This window comes from Colias philodice, chromosome 8 (genome assembly GCF_061535455.1).
Source record: "Colias philodice isolate Cphi_HAF_F1 chromosome 8, ilColPhil1 Martin Lab GWU primary, whole genome shotgun sequence".
Taxonomy (NCBI): domain Eukaryota; kingdom Metazoa; phylum Arthropoda; class Insecta; order Lepidoptera; family Pieridae; genus Colias; species Colias philodice.
The window spans coordinates 9,404,842-9,424,135 of NC_143093.1; the positions used below are offsets into that span (position 1 = coordinate 9,404,842).

General features: G+C 33.1%; 2 protein-coding genes across 2 annotated transcripts in view; one reads left to right on the forward strand and one right to left on the reverse strand.

Moving 5' to 3' along the window:
- Nucleotides 1-10,825: 10,825 nt before the first annotated feature.
- LOC149486751 (uncharacterized) lies at nt 10,826-11,674 on the reverse strand. The gene has a single exon (XM_089697918.1). The coding sequence runs from the start codon at nt 11,672-11,674 to the stop codon at nt 10,826-10,828; it is 849 nt and encodes a 282-aa protein (XP_089554044.1).
- Nucleotides 11,675-12,199: 525 nt separating this feature from the next.
- Nucleotides 12,200-19,294, forward strand: part of LOC149486752 (uncharacterized) — a 72,562-nt gene continuing 65,467 nt past the window's right edge. Inside the window, exon 1 of the mRNA XM_089697858.1 lies at nt 12,200-12,349. Coding sequence (XP_089553984.1) covers nt 12,316-12,349 — 34 coding nt within the window. The 5' untranslated portion in view covers nt 12,200-12,315. The remainder of the gene's footprint in view (nt 12,350-19,294) is intronic.

The following is a 19,294-nucleotide window of genomic DNA, read 5'->3' on the forward strand; positions in this document are numbered from 1 at the left end:
ATTGTGAATGTTCGCGGCTAAAAGTTGATATGAAATGTGATTTTAGAGTAAAATATTGTGTATTGTATGTATAGGATACGTTTATAAGGGTCAATGTTATTCAGAAATGGAAAAAAGAAAATATATATGTTAGCGCGTTTAATTTAAAGATAAAATTATATTTTAAAAGTAAATCAATTGATGAACTTAATTAATTATTTTAATAATAATCAAATGGATAAAAGTATTAATAATCATTTAATTATCAAATAATAATAATATTACATGTTATGTTCAAAATAACGATCAAAACAACACAAATAACACCTGTGCTGACTCACACAGTCACGCCACTCGAATAGTCGTCCTATAAATAACGGTCGTCTGCAGTTGCGAGTCATTCTTGTACCGACTTTGGTCGAGTCAAGATGACTAAAAAGTATTATATCAGTATTTCAATACGTAATACAACCACGCTTTAACATCAGAAGTAGAAGATGAACCAGCCCTTACTCGGAATCCTGACAGGCTGGCACAAATTCTTCCATCATACTACGTGACAGTGTGCAACTGTCACTGTCACCATCATGACAGTATACCACTGTGGACTTCAACCTTCGAAAAAAAAATTGGATTGAATTGACTTCAATTATACAAGGATGAAGGAACTCGCACAATGTGTGTTTTCTTGTGCGTTGTGTGAAGTAAATGTTTGTGGTGTGGAATAACGGTAATGTAGTTCATCAATATTATAATCTGATGTGCAATCCGGGCGGTTGTCCAGGATATTTGAGCCTTTAATTGTGGTAAGCGAACGACGTGCTTATGTCACAAATAATAAGGTTTTGATCCCAGGGAATTTGAAACCAATGTGGTGCCTTCGATGGCGCCCAGTGTAAGCTATTGTGTTGGTAAATTATTATTTTTCTATATTTTAACGATTGAAAAACGCTTCTAAGCGAAGTCCAGTTGAATGAATCAATATTTGAGTTTGAGTTTATCATGTGGATGTGATGGTGTTCTATAAGGTCAGTTTGGCCGAGCGGTTATGTTTGTGTTATAATACATTGTGTTTTGGCATCACGAGATAAATTACCGTACTCATTTCAAATGAACGTACGAGGACGTTATTGTGTTATTGTTTTACTATGGCCAAGCCGGATATAACTTGTGTTTTAACTTTTAATTATGTTCCAGGACTTATGGTTATCACTTGAGAGTTGAGATACAGATGAGATACAGAAGCCGCTGTTCGCAGCTGGAAAAACTCGTTGAGCTATCGAATCCTATGTAAATCACAATAATACTCGACAGTGATTGCTATGAAGCGAAAAGTACAAGCAATTGCTAGACTACTATTGTGTCCTATGTACGTGTAAGAATAGTACCAAAGCCAAATTTAGATGACCGTGTTAGCGGTAATGGAAACTAATTATGATAATCGACTGCCACTTGTCAGTACGGGTCTCCTGTGACTTAGTCTGACAACTGGGCAGATAATAATACAAGCTTATGCCACTTGTCTGTACGGGTCTTCTGTGACTTAGTCTGATAACTGGGCAGATAATAATACAATCGAGTGCCACTTGTCTGTACGGGTCTTCTGTGACTAGGTCTTACAACTGGGCAAATAATATAATCGGATGCCACTTGTCTGTTCGGGTCTTCCGTGACTTAGGCTGGCAACTGGGCAGATAATAATAGAATTGAATGCCACTTGTCTGTACGGGTTTTCTGTGACTTAGTCTTACAACTGGGCGGAAAATAATAATAACCTGATTGTCACTTGTCAATATGAATCCAGACAGTGGTTTAGTCTGACAACTGGACAAAGAAACAAATAATTTGAATATTATGTACTTAAAACATTTTGAGTTTTGAAGTACCGCTCAGAGCACGAGCTTTTTTCAGAATGGCCGTGTTAGCGCGTTTAATTTAAAGATAAAATTATATTTTAAAAGTAAATCAATTGATGAACTTAATTAATTATTTTAATAATAATCAAATGGATAAAAGTATTAATAATCATTTAATTATCAAATAATAATAATATTACATGTTATGTTCAAAATAACGATCAAAACAACACAAATAACACCTGTGCTGACTCACACAGTCACGCCACTCGAATAGTCGTCCTATAAATAACGGTCGTCTGCAGTTGCGAGTCATTCTTGTACCGACTTTGGTCGAGTCAAGATGACTAAAAAGTATTATATCAGTATTTCAATACGTAATACAACCACGCTTTAACATATATGTGAAAGCAAATACATTTGAACAACTTTCACGCGGAGTGATTTAACATTCTTTGACTACAATATACATATATAAATATTACATTATATATTTACATTGGTTTCAATTTTAATAACTTATATATAATTTAACTAGCTTTGCGCCCGCGGCTTCGCCCGCTTTGTCCAAAACATAATAAATTTATACTAAAACTGTCCTCTTGAATCACTCTATTAAAAAAAACCGCATCAAGTAAAGTAGTTTTAAAGACTTAAGCATACATAGGGACATAGGGACATAGGGACAGAGCGACTTTGTTTTATACTATGTAGTGATGATGTTCATTGTGTCTGCTGAAATATTTCAGAAAAAATAACACTCTTTCTGACAATCTCACCATCATTATAATAGTAGGTAACTACTCTCCCAAATTTATAAAGAGAAGCAAGCTAAATTATGCACACAAAATGAGCTTGATTTAAACGCACGTTATCCATATGTCAGTTCAGTTCGAAAGGGCATTAGAAACATCGCAATATATTCCCCGTCAATTTGCGAAGCGATATCGATCGGAATAATTAGCAATTACCACTCAATCGACCATCGGGTGCCACGTAAGCTGCTTACCAAGTATTTCATGTTTTGCCAATACTTGATTGAAGTAGTGGAGTTTAGAGTTTGAGAGAAACAACATTTTCTGTGAGATCGTTGTTTAGAAATTGTTCGATAACTTTATGTCTAAGTAGTAAGGTTTTACGAATAAGAATTGTTTTTTTTTTATTATGGTTTCATCGCTTTGGAATTCAGCTAGAGAAATCATTTGTAGTTTTTACGACAGTAATATTTTATAATAATATTCATAGAAAATATACTTCTTAATATTTAGCAAATCCAAACTCAAACATTTATTTATTTAATGACTTCTCCTAGAAGCACTTTTGAATCGTCGTAACATATTGTTGCCGTGACAACGTCTTATAATTCGATAGAGCCAGCTGCACGCACGAAAAAACATGACTCATGTGGCGTTACCTCGCTCTGAGGCTTTCCATGTAATACCCCAGCCACACTATGCTACTCGTCCTGCTACTCGTGCTGCTCCTCGTCCTGCTCATCGCGCTGCCGCTCGCCTCGATATTGCCGTCTGGCCACACACTGCTCTACTCGCGCGATTAATCGCGACGCTCTTCACTAGGGATGGGTCGTCGACGTATTTTTCATCAACGAGACTAGATAGTTAAATGTCGTTCATCTACTAGTCATTCAACTAGTTAAAATCTTCGACTAGTCCATGTGTAAAATAAATAACTATTATTAAATAAATTCTTAAAACAATAAATTCTAATCTCAATAAAACAATTAATAAATATTTATGCTTTCTTACAAAAATTATACTCCCTAAAAAAAGTATTACTAAAAAACTTATTATCGTTTGTTTTTATAGTTTAAATTCAAAACATTGGTCTTGTAAACCAAAAATATTTTTTTTAAAAAACTTCAAAGAAAAGAATTTATTCTTATCAATAAGACTGTTTAGCCGTTGAATTCAACTAGTGCATTGGTGAGCGATGGACTAGTCGAATCGTTGAGTGTACATATAGACGGTTAATTTAACTAGACGCCCATCCCTAATTCGCACTCGTATTGCCGGTCCTTTGACTCGCGCGCAAAAGCCGACAGCAGTGAGCAGGACGATGAGCACGACGAGTGGCATGACGAGTAACGTGGCCACACTACGTCCCTGCCTACTTCCCTCGTCACTTCCCATACCACTCGTCGAGTCGTGTGGCTGGGGCATAAGGCTTGAAATGCAAGCGAGAGCGACAAAGAAGCACAATCGGACGTTGTCACGTGCAACTATCGTCAGTAAACAGACTTTATATACAACCAATTTTTTAACATTTACCACCGATATAATATCTGCTATATTAAACTTTCATTTTGAAGTGAATGATTATATAATAATTTATGTTATTTGATAAGCCTTCTACCCAGTAACAAATAAAATGTTATCAAATAATATTATCATAAATCGCTACTAAAAATAAACAGAAAAAATTCTGTCACTATGTGAAGAAGTCACTATCTTGAGAAAATGCGCAGATTCGATTGATCTTCAAACATTCCAAAACAACGTAATCAAGTCATACATTTCAAACAAGCTGCACGTGCCATTGAATATTGAATCAATTGCACTAAAAATTATGGAACAGATACTAAAGTTTACATCACAATATGCGTTATTGGGTTCCGATCGATAAAATCCAGCTATAAAATCCAGTATGCGAAATTTCATTCCTCCAATAGGACCATAAATAACAAACAGCATCGAATATCTTAACTTCAGAAGTTCGTATGACAAACAGGGTGGAAAGTACAAGATTTCAGAGTTCGCAATACTTGAATCGAGTTCCGAATACTTGGAGTCTGCATAGTTCGGCGATCTGCTTCGAATTTGCTAATGAATGTCGAGTTTTAATGGTGTGTGACGGTTTGTTAAATGTTCCTGGTTTCTAAAGTGAATCACAGATAACATGAACTGCATGTATAGCAATAATAGTGTTGTCTTCGAAGATTGAAGACATCGCCACCATTGTTTGAAATTTTAACCGGTTTTATACATTTTATGTAAAACTAGCTGCTCGCCAGCAATTTTTCTTAGTTTGTAAAATAGTATTAATCTAAGTGGAGACAAAAAAAACTAAACTCTACTCTACTAACAGCAGTTCAAGATACATGCTGAAACTAATAGGACTTTATCACATACCTATCAAAGAAAATAGTGTTAATTATTATATAAAAGATATTGTAACAGTAAAAAAATTCTTATCAGCATTACACCACAGTTTTTTATATTACGAGTAGAAAAATAACAAAAAGTTATAATCATATTTATACAAGTATAACCTTATGAGGTGGGTTTGAATAGAATGGAGGGAAAACTCATTCAAAGCCTCCCTGATCCCAAACAAAAGGAAAAAGGGTGGAAAAATATGAAAAGCATCTAATATCGTCTTCTATTATTTTTTCCGCTAAAAAAATGATTTAAAACGCGGTTTATTCATGGATTAGGGTAAGCCTTAAAAATAAGGATTGACGAAAAATTACCAAACGCAATGGTAATTTCATTAAATTAATTAATTCAACGGTAATTCATTTTAAGATTTTTCTCTTACATTTAATATATATATATATATATATATATATATATATATATTATTTATATACAAAATATATTTATTCTTTACTATTCTTGATATAAATGTTCGTATTTTGAAACACAACGATAATATTTCAGTAGGTACCAAAAATAAAGTTCTAGTAATTCACGAGTGTAAACAAAATAAAGTTGGACAGTAAATACAATAGCACTCTGAATATTAGGTTTAGTGCTAGCAAGTTGTGAGAGAATATTGAATAATATTCACACATCAAGAACTTTGTAACTGTATCCGTCTGTTAGGTGGCTGTATCCTATGTATGTAGGATGTGCATTTTATCGATACAAAGTCCTATTATAGATATATATAGTATAGTGAATATATAGAGCACTCTACAAAATTTGCATTTAAAAATAGTACAAAGTACTTCTAAGTAGGTATGTTTAAAAATATTCTACGTTAGAATTGATTAATTTGTATTTTTTTTTTGTTTTCCTTTAATGTTCTTAAACCAACAAAGTTACTTTCGCATTAATTACAATAGCAGACTACACAGTTCAAGTACCTACTTATAATTATTAATTTTCCTCAAACATTAGTTATTAATTGAAGTCGTAAAGTACAATATAAATAATAACGGATCTGTAAAATTTATTTCTATTCTTAGTAACTAAGTATAGGAGAAATAAATAATAATGTCTCAATATTTTAAGAATAGTAATTCTTAAAATATTGAGATTGCAGATTCTAAATATTAAATACTCAAACATTAATTTATTTTATGACTTCTTCTAGAAGCACTTTTGCATCGTCATAACGTATTTTTAACATTTACCACCGATTATTTTGAAACATTGTAATATTGAAGTAAAAAAAGCTGCATTTAAAAGCATAGAAGTGTAGAATTGATAATTAAATTTTTAAGCTATAATCTCTACTAATTATCGCGTACATCTGTCTATCAAAATGTATACATAGACAGAGTTGTACATAAAAAAAATAATCATCATTTTGGGAGTAAAATCGCACCAAACATTCGAGTTAAAACCATCAAATTAGTAATTTCTTAAATTACTTCCAGTATTGAAATCTAAATGAGGTTCTACAGAAAATCCTAAAAAACATTGAAAGGAACAAAATGATAAATAAGCTAGGCTAGTATTATTTCTTATTTTATCATTATTAACTACAGCAATGTCTGTTAATTAAAAGTAACTATTATATTTAAAACTAGCTTTCCGCCCGCGGCTTCGCCCGCGTTTTCAAAGAAAAACCCGTTCCCGTAGGATTTCCGGGATAAAACCTATCCTATGTCCTTTCTCGGGTATCAAAATATCTCTATACCAAAGTTCATGCAAATTGGTTCAGTAGTTAAGGCGTGATTGAGTAACAGACAGACAGACAGAGTTACTTTCGCATTAATAATATTAGTATGGATAAAATAGGTATACAATCATTAATAATTGATTTAGAATAATTTACATAATTTACATACTATCACAATATGTAAGTGTCACATATAGAACGAAAAACCTTAATATACTTTGAGCATATTATCTTCATCATTCTAAAAATGGATAAACTAAATATCCAAATAGCGTGAACGAAATTCCAGCGCATTGTAATAAATACTGTGCTCTAGAACATTATATAATACTAGGAAATAGAAAAGGGTTAAGATTGACGGCCCAAAAATTATACGATCCATGCGCCAGCCACATCTGCATATAAATAGAATGCAACGTAAACCAATTTAGGTTTTATCTCGATCGTCCTAGATCACTAAATTCAGTTTTAGATTAGTTCAAAATATATTGCGCTGAAATGTGTGAAATGTGTGGGTTTCACCCGCGGGCAAAATCAAGTATTTCTCTAGCTCACGTGTTAGTCTGATAACAGCTATAAAGTTTCATCCAAATCTGTTCAGTAGTTTTTTCGTGAAAGATTAACAAACATCTATACTTCCACCCAAACTTTCGCATCACTGCATATACTTTAAAACTGCGCAACGGATTTTGATGCGATTTTTTTTTTAATAAATGGAGTGATTCAAGAGGAAGGTTTCAGTATATAATTTCTTATGTTTTAGACAAAGCGGGCGGATAGCTAGTTTACAATATTAATAGAATATAGTATTATACAATTTGTGGTTTTAAATGCTTTTCTTTCTTTCTTTTTTTGTGATGTTTGTAAGTTGGATAAGTTTGTTTTGAACGTAGGTGATATTGAAGATACTTATCGCCAACGTTCAAATACTATGAAAGGATCTCGTTCTTATCATTATTAGGTATATAAATAAATCCGGATGTGGCATTATTTGCTATATTTTCAATATTTTTAGGTAATAATAGGCTGGCATAGGTTCATCTTTACATTCAAATACAACTTATGATTATATATTTTGTAAACTTATGTTTAACTTCTTATATGGAAATCACCAACGTAATATTCAAATTAAATAGACTGAAAAAAAGCGTAGGTAGGTAAGTGCCAAGCACACGTGTCAGAGTGAAACTTCTTTGGTAAGATTCAAAGATACCAACATTGTGACTTACTTACTCCACGACGTGACGATATGGCCATGACGCTACCTTGAAATTCTACTTTTAACGCACCTAAAGAATTTTCACTAAAAAAATAAAAGAGCGGTGAGTGAATTCCTTTTGAGGTATAGGGCTGATGCATTATTCACTTTTCATTGGTCGATTTTCTTGAAGATAAACCTTCTCTATCTTGCAATATTGATGTTTGTTTGTTAATTCCTATCGGGAATCGAACCAGGAACACTTCGGTGTTATAACCTATGCTAATGTGTTAGCCACCAAGGAAGAGTGAGATTAATAAAGTGAAATCAGGATTGTCTATAAAAGCAAGCTCATTATTTTGTATTATATATTTAATTAGCACCGTGCTATTGTAATTGTTGAGCTGATTTTGTATCATAACGAGCGAATGCAAATATCATAGAGACTGCAAACATTGTTTTGAATTAATATTCCCATTTCAATAAACGATTCTAGATATTTGTTTGCAACAAATCATTTTAATTGCTATTATGTTGCCGCTGTGAAATAATATTAATAAGATTCAGTATTTAATATTACTTTGCATATTGAATAAAATGCTATTTAGCGTATAGATTAATCTTTTCGAGTGGTATATTTTTTGAAGCGGATTTGTTTTAATAATAAATTATTATTGCACTTCTCTATGCAGTTTTATTTCATGAAATGATTTAGTATTATTAATCATTCAGTTTTTTCTATTCAGTAGTGAAACGGAACTTTCTATTTCATAAAATATCGCCATTAATTTTTTTAAATACCGAAATGTCAAATGCAATATATTTGTTAATAGAATTAATTAATATTATCAAAATAATTTGTAGCCAACTGTCACGTAACTTATGACTTATTTGCTACGAGATCTATAAACTACGTCGCCTACGACGTAGCGCCACTACGAAGTCATTGCGGTGCGTACATACATTGCTGCATATTAAACACATTACGCTCTACTAATCTTACAAACGAGACAGTGTAATATGCATTAGATTTAGATTGGTGTCTGTCATTCACAAGGTCGTAATTGGATATTGCAGGCTAGAATATTTATTAGATTAAAACTGCACAATGAATAATTGTAAAATGTGTAGGTGTGATTTTATTCAGTGATATAAAAATAGTACCTACTTAATATTTTTATTTTCTTTTGTGTAAGTACAAGAATATCCTGTTATAACTTATAAGTTTCAGGAAAATGAATCAGGAAATTACTGAATAATCACATTCAATTATAATTGAATGTTATTCCTGAAAATTTTCTTTTCCTTGTTGAGAATTGATATTTTCAGAAAACGATTTTGTTTATGTAAGATTATATTCTAAGTGTTAATCATAAATATAGTTTTTCTTTGATCGCAGACTTATTTAGCAATGTCCTATAATCTACCAAAAATAGTAAAATAAATTGCCATGTAGGTATATGTATTCTTCAATATTTAATACATACATACGTAGGTATACATTGTTCGCCTCCACACTCTAGCGGCTTAGGAGAAAAAATCCTTCAGCCAAATAGAAATAAAAACAAAGAGTAATAAAGATAATCGCCGACACGTTCCTGCATAATCTGTCACTCATCGTACGAAACTAAACAAGTCAATGGTACTTTAGAGCGACCCCAAATAAATACGGCCCTTAAGCTGACATCGCATATAAGGGTATGACCTCGGGTAAATAATGCCTGAAAATATGATTACACATGACCCGGCACAGGAAGTTTTTATTCAGATTGTGTGTGTTCAAAACGTCTTATAGTGTATGAGTGTCATTATTCAAGAGTGGGAAATGTAAATTGTATGGTTTTTGTGGGTTCCGTACTTAAAAATAATGAGATACTATATTACTACAGTCGTGTATTTTAAATTGTAAAGTATATAACCGTGCATCAGTAGATACATTAATCAATTATATTATCTCTTAAGTCTTATGCACTTGTCTGTTCTGAGCGATATAGGTCATCACGGCCGAAATTTTTCAAAGAACTACATACGAATAAGGCTCTATATCTATCTGTGTAATTAAATAGGAGATAATAAAACTGTAAAAATGTTTGTATGTGAAATAAAGATAAATCATAAAGAAAATAAACAAGCAATTTAAATGTAACGTAATAAGTTCTCATAAACTTTAAAAGGGCCAAAATGTTTTAAGAATATAAATAATTTCTTATAACGACGTACTTAAGTAAAAGTAGGTACCGTTATCTTCACCATTGACACTGTAACTAAAATAAGAATAAAACCACAAAAAGAAACAAAAATAAGTTTTGTGTGCGCCCACTTGACGGCACCTATTGTGGACCATAGTGTTGAGTGGTGACCGACCCTTTCACATTGAAGATATTAATAAAGATACATGTAACATGACATTGGATGAAGATTCTATAGGTACATTTTAAGGTCATTTTAATATCTCTACGAAAAAAGAGGAATCAAATATTTGGCAAAACTTCATTTAGAATAGAATTATGTCCAATCAATTATAAAACCCTATCGGGATATAATTTTTCTCTAGATCCGCCAAGCGGAAGACGCGGGTTTTTCTATTCAATAAATAACTACATTTATAAAGCTTTTGCAAGCAATATTTATTTATTTATTTTATACTTTATTGCACACACATCAGAAAGTACAAATACAGAAAGAACATAAAATAGAGAAAGACATGTACAAACGGCGGCCTTATCGCTAGGTAGCGATCTCTTCCAGGCTACCGTATGTATATGCGTAAGGAGAGATTTTGATTGAGGTGGGTGAGCAAAAAATAAGGCGTAAATGAACAAAATAAAATTAATATATCATATACAATGAATAAATATAATAATATATAACAAAATAAGGATAGGAAAGAAGATACGATAACAATAAAGAAGAGTGAAATAAGCTAGGTAAGAGAGAGATAATGTAACTTAAGTAGGTGCTTAAAACTTCTTAAGGTTTGTGCCTGACGCACTTCTAGTGGGAGTTCATTCCAAAGTTTGGCTGCACGAACTGCAAAGGAATTACCATAAAATTTGGTCTTCGAGACAGGGACACGCAGAAGAAGAGTTTTGGAAGAACGTGGGAAGGGAGAAGTGAAAAAATCAAACTGATCTTTGAGATAGTGAGGAGTTTTAGGATCAAAGAGGATGGAGAAAAGAAGATGTAGGATATGGGAGTTGCGGCGGAAGCGGATGGGAAGCCAGTTGAGCTTTTTGCGATAGTCCGACACATGGTCGAACTTGCGCAAACCAAAGATGAAACGAATGCAAAAATTTTGAAGGCGTTCAAGTCTATTCAACTGGACTTCCGAAAGATCAAGGAAAGAGGTGTCGGCGTAATCAAGGTGGGATAGGAGAAGGGAATGAGCTAGCATTATTTTGGTTGGGATAGGCAGAAAGTTGCGCAGGCGCCGAAGTGAGCCAGCAGAAGCAAACATCTTCCTACTAACTTCCTTCACATGGACATCCCACGACAGGGTCTGATCGATAAAAATACCCAAGTTTTTAACGTGGGTACTATATCCAATCTGTATGCCGTCCAACAAAACTTCCGGAAGAGTTGCCCAATCAATCCTTGAGAGAAATGACGCGCTGCCGATAATGATTGTCTGAGTTTTAGATGGGTTGAGTAATAGACCAAAACTCTTGCTCCAGTTTACAATGGTCGACAAATCATTGTTGACCTTGCTGATTGCTTTGGGCAAGTCTTCCAGAGTCGCTTGGGTGTAGATCTGGACATCGTCGGCATACATGTGGTAGAGAGAAGTTAAAGAGTGAGTTAAAGTATTAATGAAAATTGCAAAGAGAAAAGGGGACAAGACGCAACCTTGAGGCACGCCGGCATTGATATTGCGCCAGGACGATGAAATGTCATCGAGTGCAATTCGCTGCCGGCGCCCGTATAAATAACTACGAAACCAATCACACGCTAATGGCGATAAGTTAAGTGAACAATACCAGCAAACCAAAATATAAAACCCTTTCAGGATCGTAGAATACAATAATGAAGTAGGTAGCAGTCATAAATTATATATCATATATTGTAAAACTAATTTAAAGTGAACACCCTATTTAAAATGAAATGAAAACCCTAGCTAGAAAACCGTTTAGCAACGCAAATCATTACAGACAATATAAAATTTAATGTTTTTCTACCAAGAACTCGGCGGCGCTCCAAGTTCAAACGCTCCGAAAGTTTCAAATTTCACAGGGTGTTCTCTTTCGCGCAGCCCTAATCTAACTGGGTGTTATCACCAGTTTCGCTTGAGCGCCAGTAGGGAGCGCACGTGTGCCAACCCGCCAGGATTCTCTCGTGAAATGTGATGTTCGAAATGTTTCTGTGTTACGTAAATAATGTGATTTGATTATGAATGTGTGAGTGACGCTTGTAACAATGGTCGTGTTATTTTTTATATCTGTATTTGTTGGTAAGTTTGTTGTTGTTAATAAAATATAAGTACTCTAGATATTGGTTCTCTACAATTGTTGCGTTTGACATTCAATATTCCTGTCTTACTTTTTAGTGATATTTTTATGTTTCTTTTGGTATTTAGATATAAGATTCTTTGGGTGAAATTAAATTGTTTTGTAACAAATATTATCGTCAAGCTACGCGGGAATATTAGGTATTTATTAGACGCTTTACGTGAAAATGTAAGTCAAAATTAGTTATTTAACTAGAACGCCTTGAATAATACAAAACGTAACCGTAAACAGTGATTGCTCCGTATGTTGATTTGAAGTAATTAGTTGTTTTGTTATAATCCACATTTGATCAAGCACTCGCTTTAGTTAAAATTCCACTAATTACTGAAAACATTATCTCTATTAACAATATTTTACCCGAATTGGCATACTGGGTTTACATTAATTCTGAAGGAACATAATATAGTCATGGTTTTTTTATTTTTACTTTTTACTATTAACATAAATATAAAAAACATCATGTATATATTATGTATAATTATAAGGTACATAACGTTTAATTATAATATCCTTCTAATGAATTTGAAGAGCATAATATTTCATGAACTTATACGACATGTTAGTGTTATTATAATAAGATTTATAGTTCATTAGCGGTGCGTCATACCTGGATCAAATATAATTATGAAAGTTTTTATTTTCGCTCCACATACTATTTTAACTAAAGTCAGACTCAGTACAAAACTACGTAGGTTTTAGGTCACCAGTTGGTTACTCGACTACGTAGTTATTTGTATGAAAAATAACCAGGTTTAAATAAGCGTGTCTGGTTTTATTTTATTACCAGCTGCGCTTCGCGGTTTCACCCGCGTGGCTCAGCTCCTGTTGGTCTTAGCGTGATGATATAGCCTTCCTCGATGAATGGTTTATATAACACCAAATGAATTTTTCAAATCGAACCAGTAGTTCCTGAGATTAGCGCGTTCAAACAAACAAACAAACTCTTCAGCTTTATAATATTAGTATAGACGTAGTAACGACGTATGTGTTAAAATTTGGAGTTTCATATCCACTATCTAAGTAACAAATTTATAATATAACTAGTGGTCCGCTCCGGCTTCGCCCGTGGTACATATTTAGTATCCTATGTCCTTCTCCTGGCTCTAAACTACCTCCCTGCCAATTTTCAGAAAATCGGTTCAGCCGTTCTTGAGTTATAAGTGGAGTAACTAACACGACTTTCTTTTATATATATAGATGTATGAAATTAAAGTATTTTGTGCAGACATATTATATCGTACTAGCCGTGCTCTACAGTTTCCTCGCAGACAAAACAAAGTTTCAATCCTTTCCCTTATATTTCTATTCTTGTCATGTTGTTTTGCTTAGCTGTAAAGCGTACAGATAATAGAGTTTCACACTTAATGAATTGATTAATTTCACAAGTAACTTTTAATTAATAAAATACGTTATATTATAATACGTTTACGATTACCTATATTATGCCATAATAAAGTTACGAACGTGTATCGCGTTTGGCAACTATGTTTATCTTAAATTAAGACAGTAATTGACTTTGAATTATATCGTGTATTGCTACGGAACCCCTCACTCTATGTGTTTCGAGACGCTCATGACGTTATAAGATATCTCATTATAGATCTTAATAATATCTGTGAATATTTGAAATGGTTGCATTTAACTATAACTACAGAATACTTAATGGTTGCTTACGCTACTATAACTTTACTTTTTTAGTGTAGGATGTGTTTTGGTACTTATAACTATAATTACAACATTGTTAATAACTTTTTAAAGAAAGCATTTGATAATTCTTTTTAGTTTATTTTCACACTAGTTTTGTCTCTTTGTTTTCTCGGATAAAATTCTATTTGTGTTATCGATTCTTATACTATCGTCGTGGAAGAAGTCACGTAAATCGGTTTCTCCGTTGCATCTTCACGCTGCAATAAGCTAACAAACAGCAGATACGTTTTCACGTATATTATTAGGTTAGATATTGTAGGTTTGCTTTAAAAATGTTCAATTGTTTTTATTTGGATTTTCCGCGGAGATATAACCTATATATACATTATAAGAGAGATAATTACGATATTTTAATCTCTACATAGTATAAAACACAGTCGCTTCCCGCTTACTGTCCCTGTGTAATATGTATGCTTATTGCTTAGATCGTAAAAAGTACTTCCGTAACGGATTTTCATGCCGCATTTTTATATAGAAGTAGAGCGATTCAAGAGGATGGTTTATTGCATCCGAACGAAGCCAGGTCGAGTTTCAGTCCATAATAATATAATTACCAGTAAACCATATGAATTAATTAGATATGTTTTGGTGTACTTGTACTTTGGTTATATTATTGTAGGTATCTCTACGTGCCTTCACATCTGTGCAGTCAAACAACCGAAAGTTTCTGTCCGATTAAACAACCAAACATAGCTGCAATCACACTTAGAATATTAACATATGATTCATAGGAATACTTTGCCTTTCTCGTTAACTTATTTCAATTCCACTTCTGTTTTGGCCGTAGTTTTAATTCACAGATAATTGTCGAATAACAGCGAATTAATAACATCGCAAACAAAAACAATCAAAGCGGAATTCCGCTACAGATAAATTTAATTATATTTCAAATAACAAATATTTTTGTCCATTAATATTGTATCTGTACAATTGGACTTGGAGTGACATTAATTTGACGTTTAACAAATGTTTTGGCGCGTATTATGAGTGATCTGGTTGTATCCAGTTACAGATAAATAATTGAAATCAAATTTATAGGTTATGTTGTGTTATTTATTTGCCTTTGTTTGGTATGTTTGAAGCCAATGAGATTAGAGACATTGCTTGTAAATAAAGTTATGAAATTGTTTCAATTATTTCTGCATTGTATAGATAGTTACCGGTATTTTTCCACAGGCTTTTAAGACTGCCCTAGTTAAACCAATCCACAAAGGTGGAGATATAGACTCCATTACGAATTACCGGCCAATTTCAATTCTCCCCACTATGTCTAAAATCTTGGAACGCTTGATCAATAAACGTCTGATGAACTTTTTAGAGTCTAATGAACTACTTTCTCCTGGACAATATGGCTTTCGGTCAGGTAGGTCGACTGACGATGCTGTTCACGAACTAACTAATAATATTGTTTTCAATTTGGATAAGAGGAAGAAATGTATTGTGGTTTTCCTTGACCTAGCCAAGGCCTTTGACACCGTATCAATACCACTCTTGTTACTTAAGTTAGAAAGGATCGGTGTGAGAGGCCTACCATTACAATTACTGGGAGATTACTTAAAACACAGAAAGCAGCGTGTAAAAATTGACAATTGGGTTAGCGATGAACTACTGGTGCAGTACGGTGTTCCCCAGGGCAGTGTTCTTGGACCTAGCCTATTTCTTGTCTATCTTAATGATTTATGCCAACTTCAACTGAATCATGGTAAAATACTGTCTTTTGCAGACGACACAGCACTTTTATTCTCGGGTGACTCATGGACAGAAGTGTTTCAAAGTACACAGAATGGCTTTGATCAGGTTTGTGAGTGGCTTAAATGTAATGTTTTAACGCTAAATGTGGATAAGACTAAATATATTGCCTTTGCGCCAAAAAAAAATCTTCTTCCTCCTGCAAGTTACAACATTACCTCACATATATGCACACCTATGACTTACCGAACCTGCTCTTGTCCTTCTATACAAAGAACTGACTCTATCAAATATCTTGGTGTTTACTTGGATCAAACTCTCACATTTAAGCCTCACATTGAAATTTTAGTCACACGGATTCGCAAACTGATATATATATTTAAAATATTGAGACATATTGCTGATTTTCGGACAATAAAAATGGTTTACTCAGCTCTATGCCATTCAGTCATTAATTACTGTATTAGCTCCTGGGGAGGCGCTTGCAAGGTACACCTCATAGAAGCTGAAAGAGCACAAAGAGCCATACTCAGAGTAGGCGCTGGTTTACCATTTCGCTATCCTACCTGCGAACTATACAAACGTTGGGATGTCCTAACTGTCAGACAGACTTTTATCTTATCTATTATAATAAGGCAACATGCACAAATAAAATATGATCCGAATTTCAATAGGGACAAGCGTAGAAAAGATATTATATGTAAAAACAACTCTTTTAATACATGTCTGTCACATAGATTTTACTATTATCTTGGGGCATTTTTATACAATAAAATCAATAAGTCTATTTCAATATACTCCCTTAGTACATCAAGGTGTAAGACGTCGGTATGTAAATGGCTGAAAAAATTAGACTATCAAACATCAGAAAATTTTATTCATACAATTCGGTAAGTAGAGAAACTGAATCATACATACGCTATCGCAATAACTCATCCACACCTACCCTCAATCACACATATACGCGCTCACACACGCAACACGCACGCACACACACACACACACACGCACTCACATACGCATACACAAACACACATACACAAACACTCACATTATACACTAAGTATATCAATTCATTTTAACTCTTCACCTCATCTATAATAATTTATAATATATCCATTGGTAATTTTTCGATATTAATTTTTCATTTAACTTTAATCACAATTAATTATTATTTCTCCTTTAATGTTCACGTTCATTGTTTATCTGATAGATGTGATTGTTAATGCTTGGGGGCCTGGTGACCCGTAACTCAAGTATTTTATACTTATCGCGGGCACCAGTCTCTCACAAATGTTAGTGTTAAGATATATAGATTAACAATGTATGTGTTGATTGTGCATTTGTGATGAGAAAATAAATAAATTTAATTTAATTTATAATTTAGTTAAAAAGTTATTTGGCAGAGTTATACAACGTATTTAAAATGACATCTATGAAAATAAGAGGATAAAATTAAATATCTTCATTAATATGAAAACTTTATGATTAAAATATATCTGTATTTATGTTTAATACATATTACAAAAGATTTATGATTAAAATTCTTGTTTAGATATTCATCTAATAAACTAATATCTATTAATCTCAATTTTGATATAAGTTATAATTTAATGCTTGTTTCATATTTACACGAAACTAGCTGGTAATTTTAATTTTGATTTATTTTCATGACTGTAATTAGGCTGACTTGGAAATTAATATTCTGAATGCGACTTTAATAATATTATAACACGGGTATTTATGATTTAATTGATTGAATTTATCAATATTTATGAGCAGAGATTGTTCAATGTACATATGGTTATCTGCTGTAATACACCACTTATTACGTAAAATAGATTGAACGTTTTTAAATATATTTTGGTCTGTAAGAATGCTTCCCGGGCATAGCCGGTGCGAGTATCTAGGTAGGTACTATGTTATGGTGGTACGCATAGTGGTACGGAATAGTCGGTTCATGTTGTTAAGCTATTGCATAGCTTCTATCGCGGGCCTTGAGCGCGGGGACCGAATCCAGAAATTGCGTAACGAAAAACCTCACGCTCCCCACTCCGACGGACACGGAGGTGTGGCTTGAAGGCATGCTATGCAATAGCTTTACCGCGGCAGTCCCCGAGTGCCACACGTCTTTTTTTTGTTTTTATCAAAGAAACAATGTACTGAACTTTATTCTTTTCCTTTCAGCTACAGTTGCTATGCTTATGTTATGTGTTAACTTTCGTACCAAAAATAAAATATATGTGTATGAAATTCATCATTCATCCTTGTGTATTTTTAATAATTTCAGTATCAATAGCTTCATAGGAAATGTTATCTCTATTATCTTATTAATAGTAGTATCACAAACTATGCTAGGCGGCAAATTAGTATAGCTAGAAACTGTCATAACTGTCCCAAGTTAAAGCATGTGCAAGGCAATATCTTCCTAGATCATGAGTTCTACAGTTTAACTAATGTAGAGTAATAATTTCATCATAGTGTTGCTATGGCGCTTCATATTATTATCTACACTAATATTATAAAGAGGAAAACTTTGTTTGTTTGTTTGTTTGTTGGATTGTAATGAATAGGCTCATAAACTACTGGACCGATTTTAAAAATTCTTTCGAAATTCGAATCAACGTTCAACCATTCGAAAGCTACATAATTATCCACGAGTAATATCATCATGCTAAGACCAACAGGAGCGGAGTAATGCGGGTGAAACCGCGCGGCACAGCTAGTATAGTATATAGTTATATAAATATAAACTGGTTACAGTATTTTTTTAAATGACTTTCCTTAAATTACCTACGTGTAATTTAATAATGGGAATGAAAGTATTCTCAACCATTGTTTATAAAGATACGTGGACAAACATAATATTATTACACCAACTCCATTCAATTTTTTGTACTTGCTTATTCGGACTACTTCTTTGTTATGTAAATACACACCAGTTAAAATATAAATGAACGTGTAAAACAAAAATATCACATATCATTTCTCTTCGAACGTCTTAAAACTATATTGGCATTTAATTACTGTCTGGTAACAAAAACGTTAATAAAAATAGCACATCAAACACACACAGAACCTTATTCAGGTGAATCAACATTTTCCGTTTTATCATTGTATTAACTTTACAACCTCGTCCCTAAGATTAAGCACTTTCTCTATCGAAAAGGAAATTGTCCCATCCAATTTTTCTCTTATTTTATTATTCAAAGCTATAAAATTGACCCGGCTTACTTACTAGTTGTTTGTAGATAGGCACGTTTTGGTTAAGGCTATAAACATAGATTAAAGTATGACCTAGATTAACCTGAAGCGAAATTAATTTGATTTTAACAACTTTACCCGCCCTCCTCTATTTACTAAAAATTGGGTTGAACCAGAATTATAATATTGGGGCCAGAATAGACGTTCAGTGAATATTGTTTACCCGCGCTTTGTTTTCGTGACATAAAACTGTAGTAATAATTATTTTTAGGGTAATGGTAGGTAAT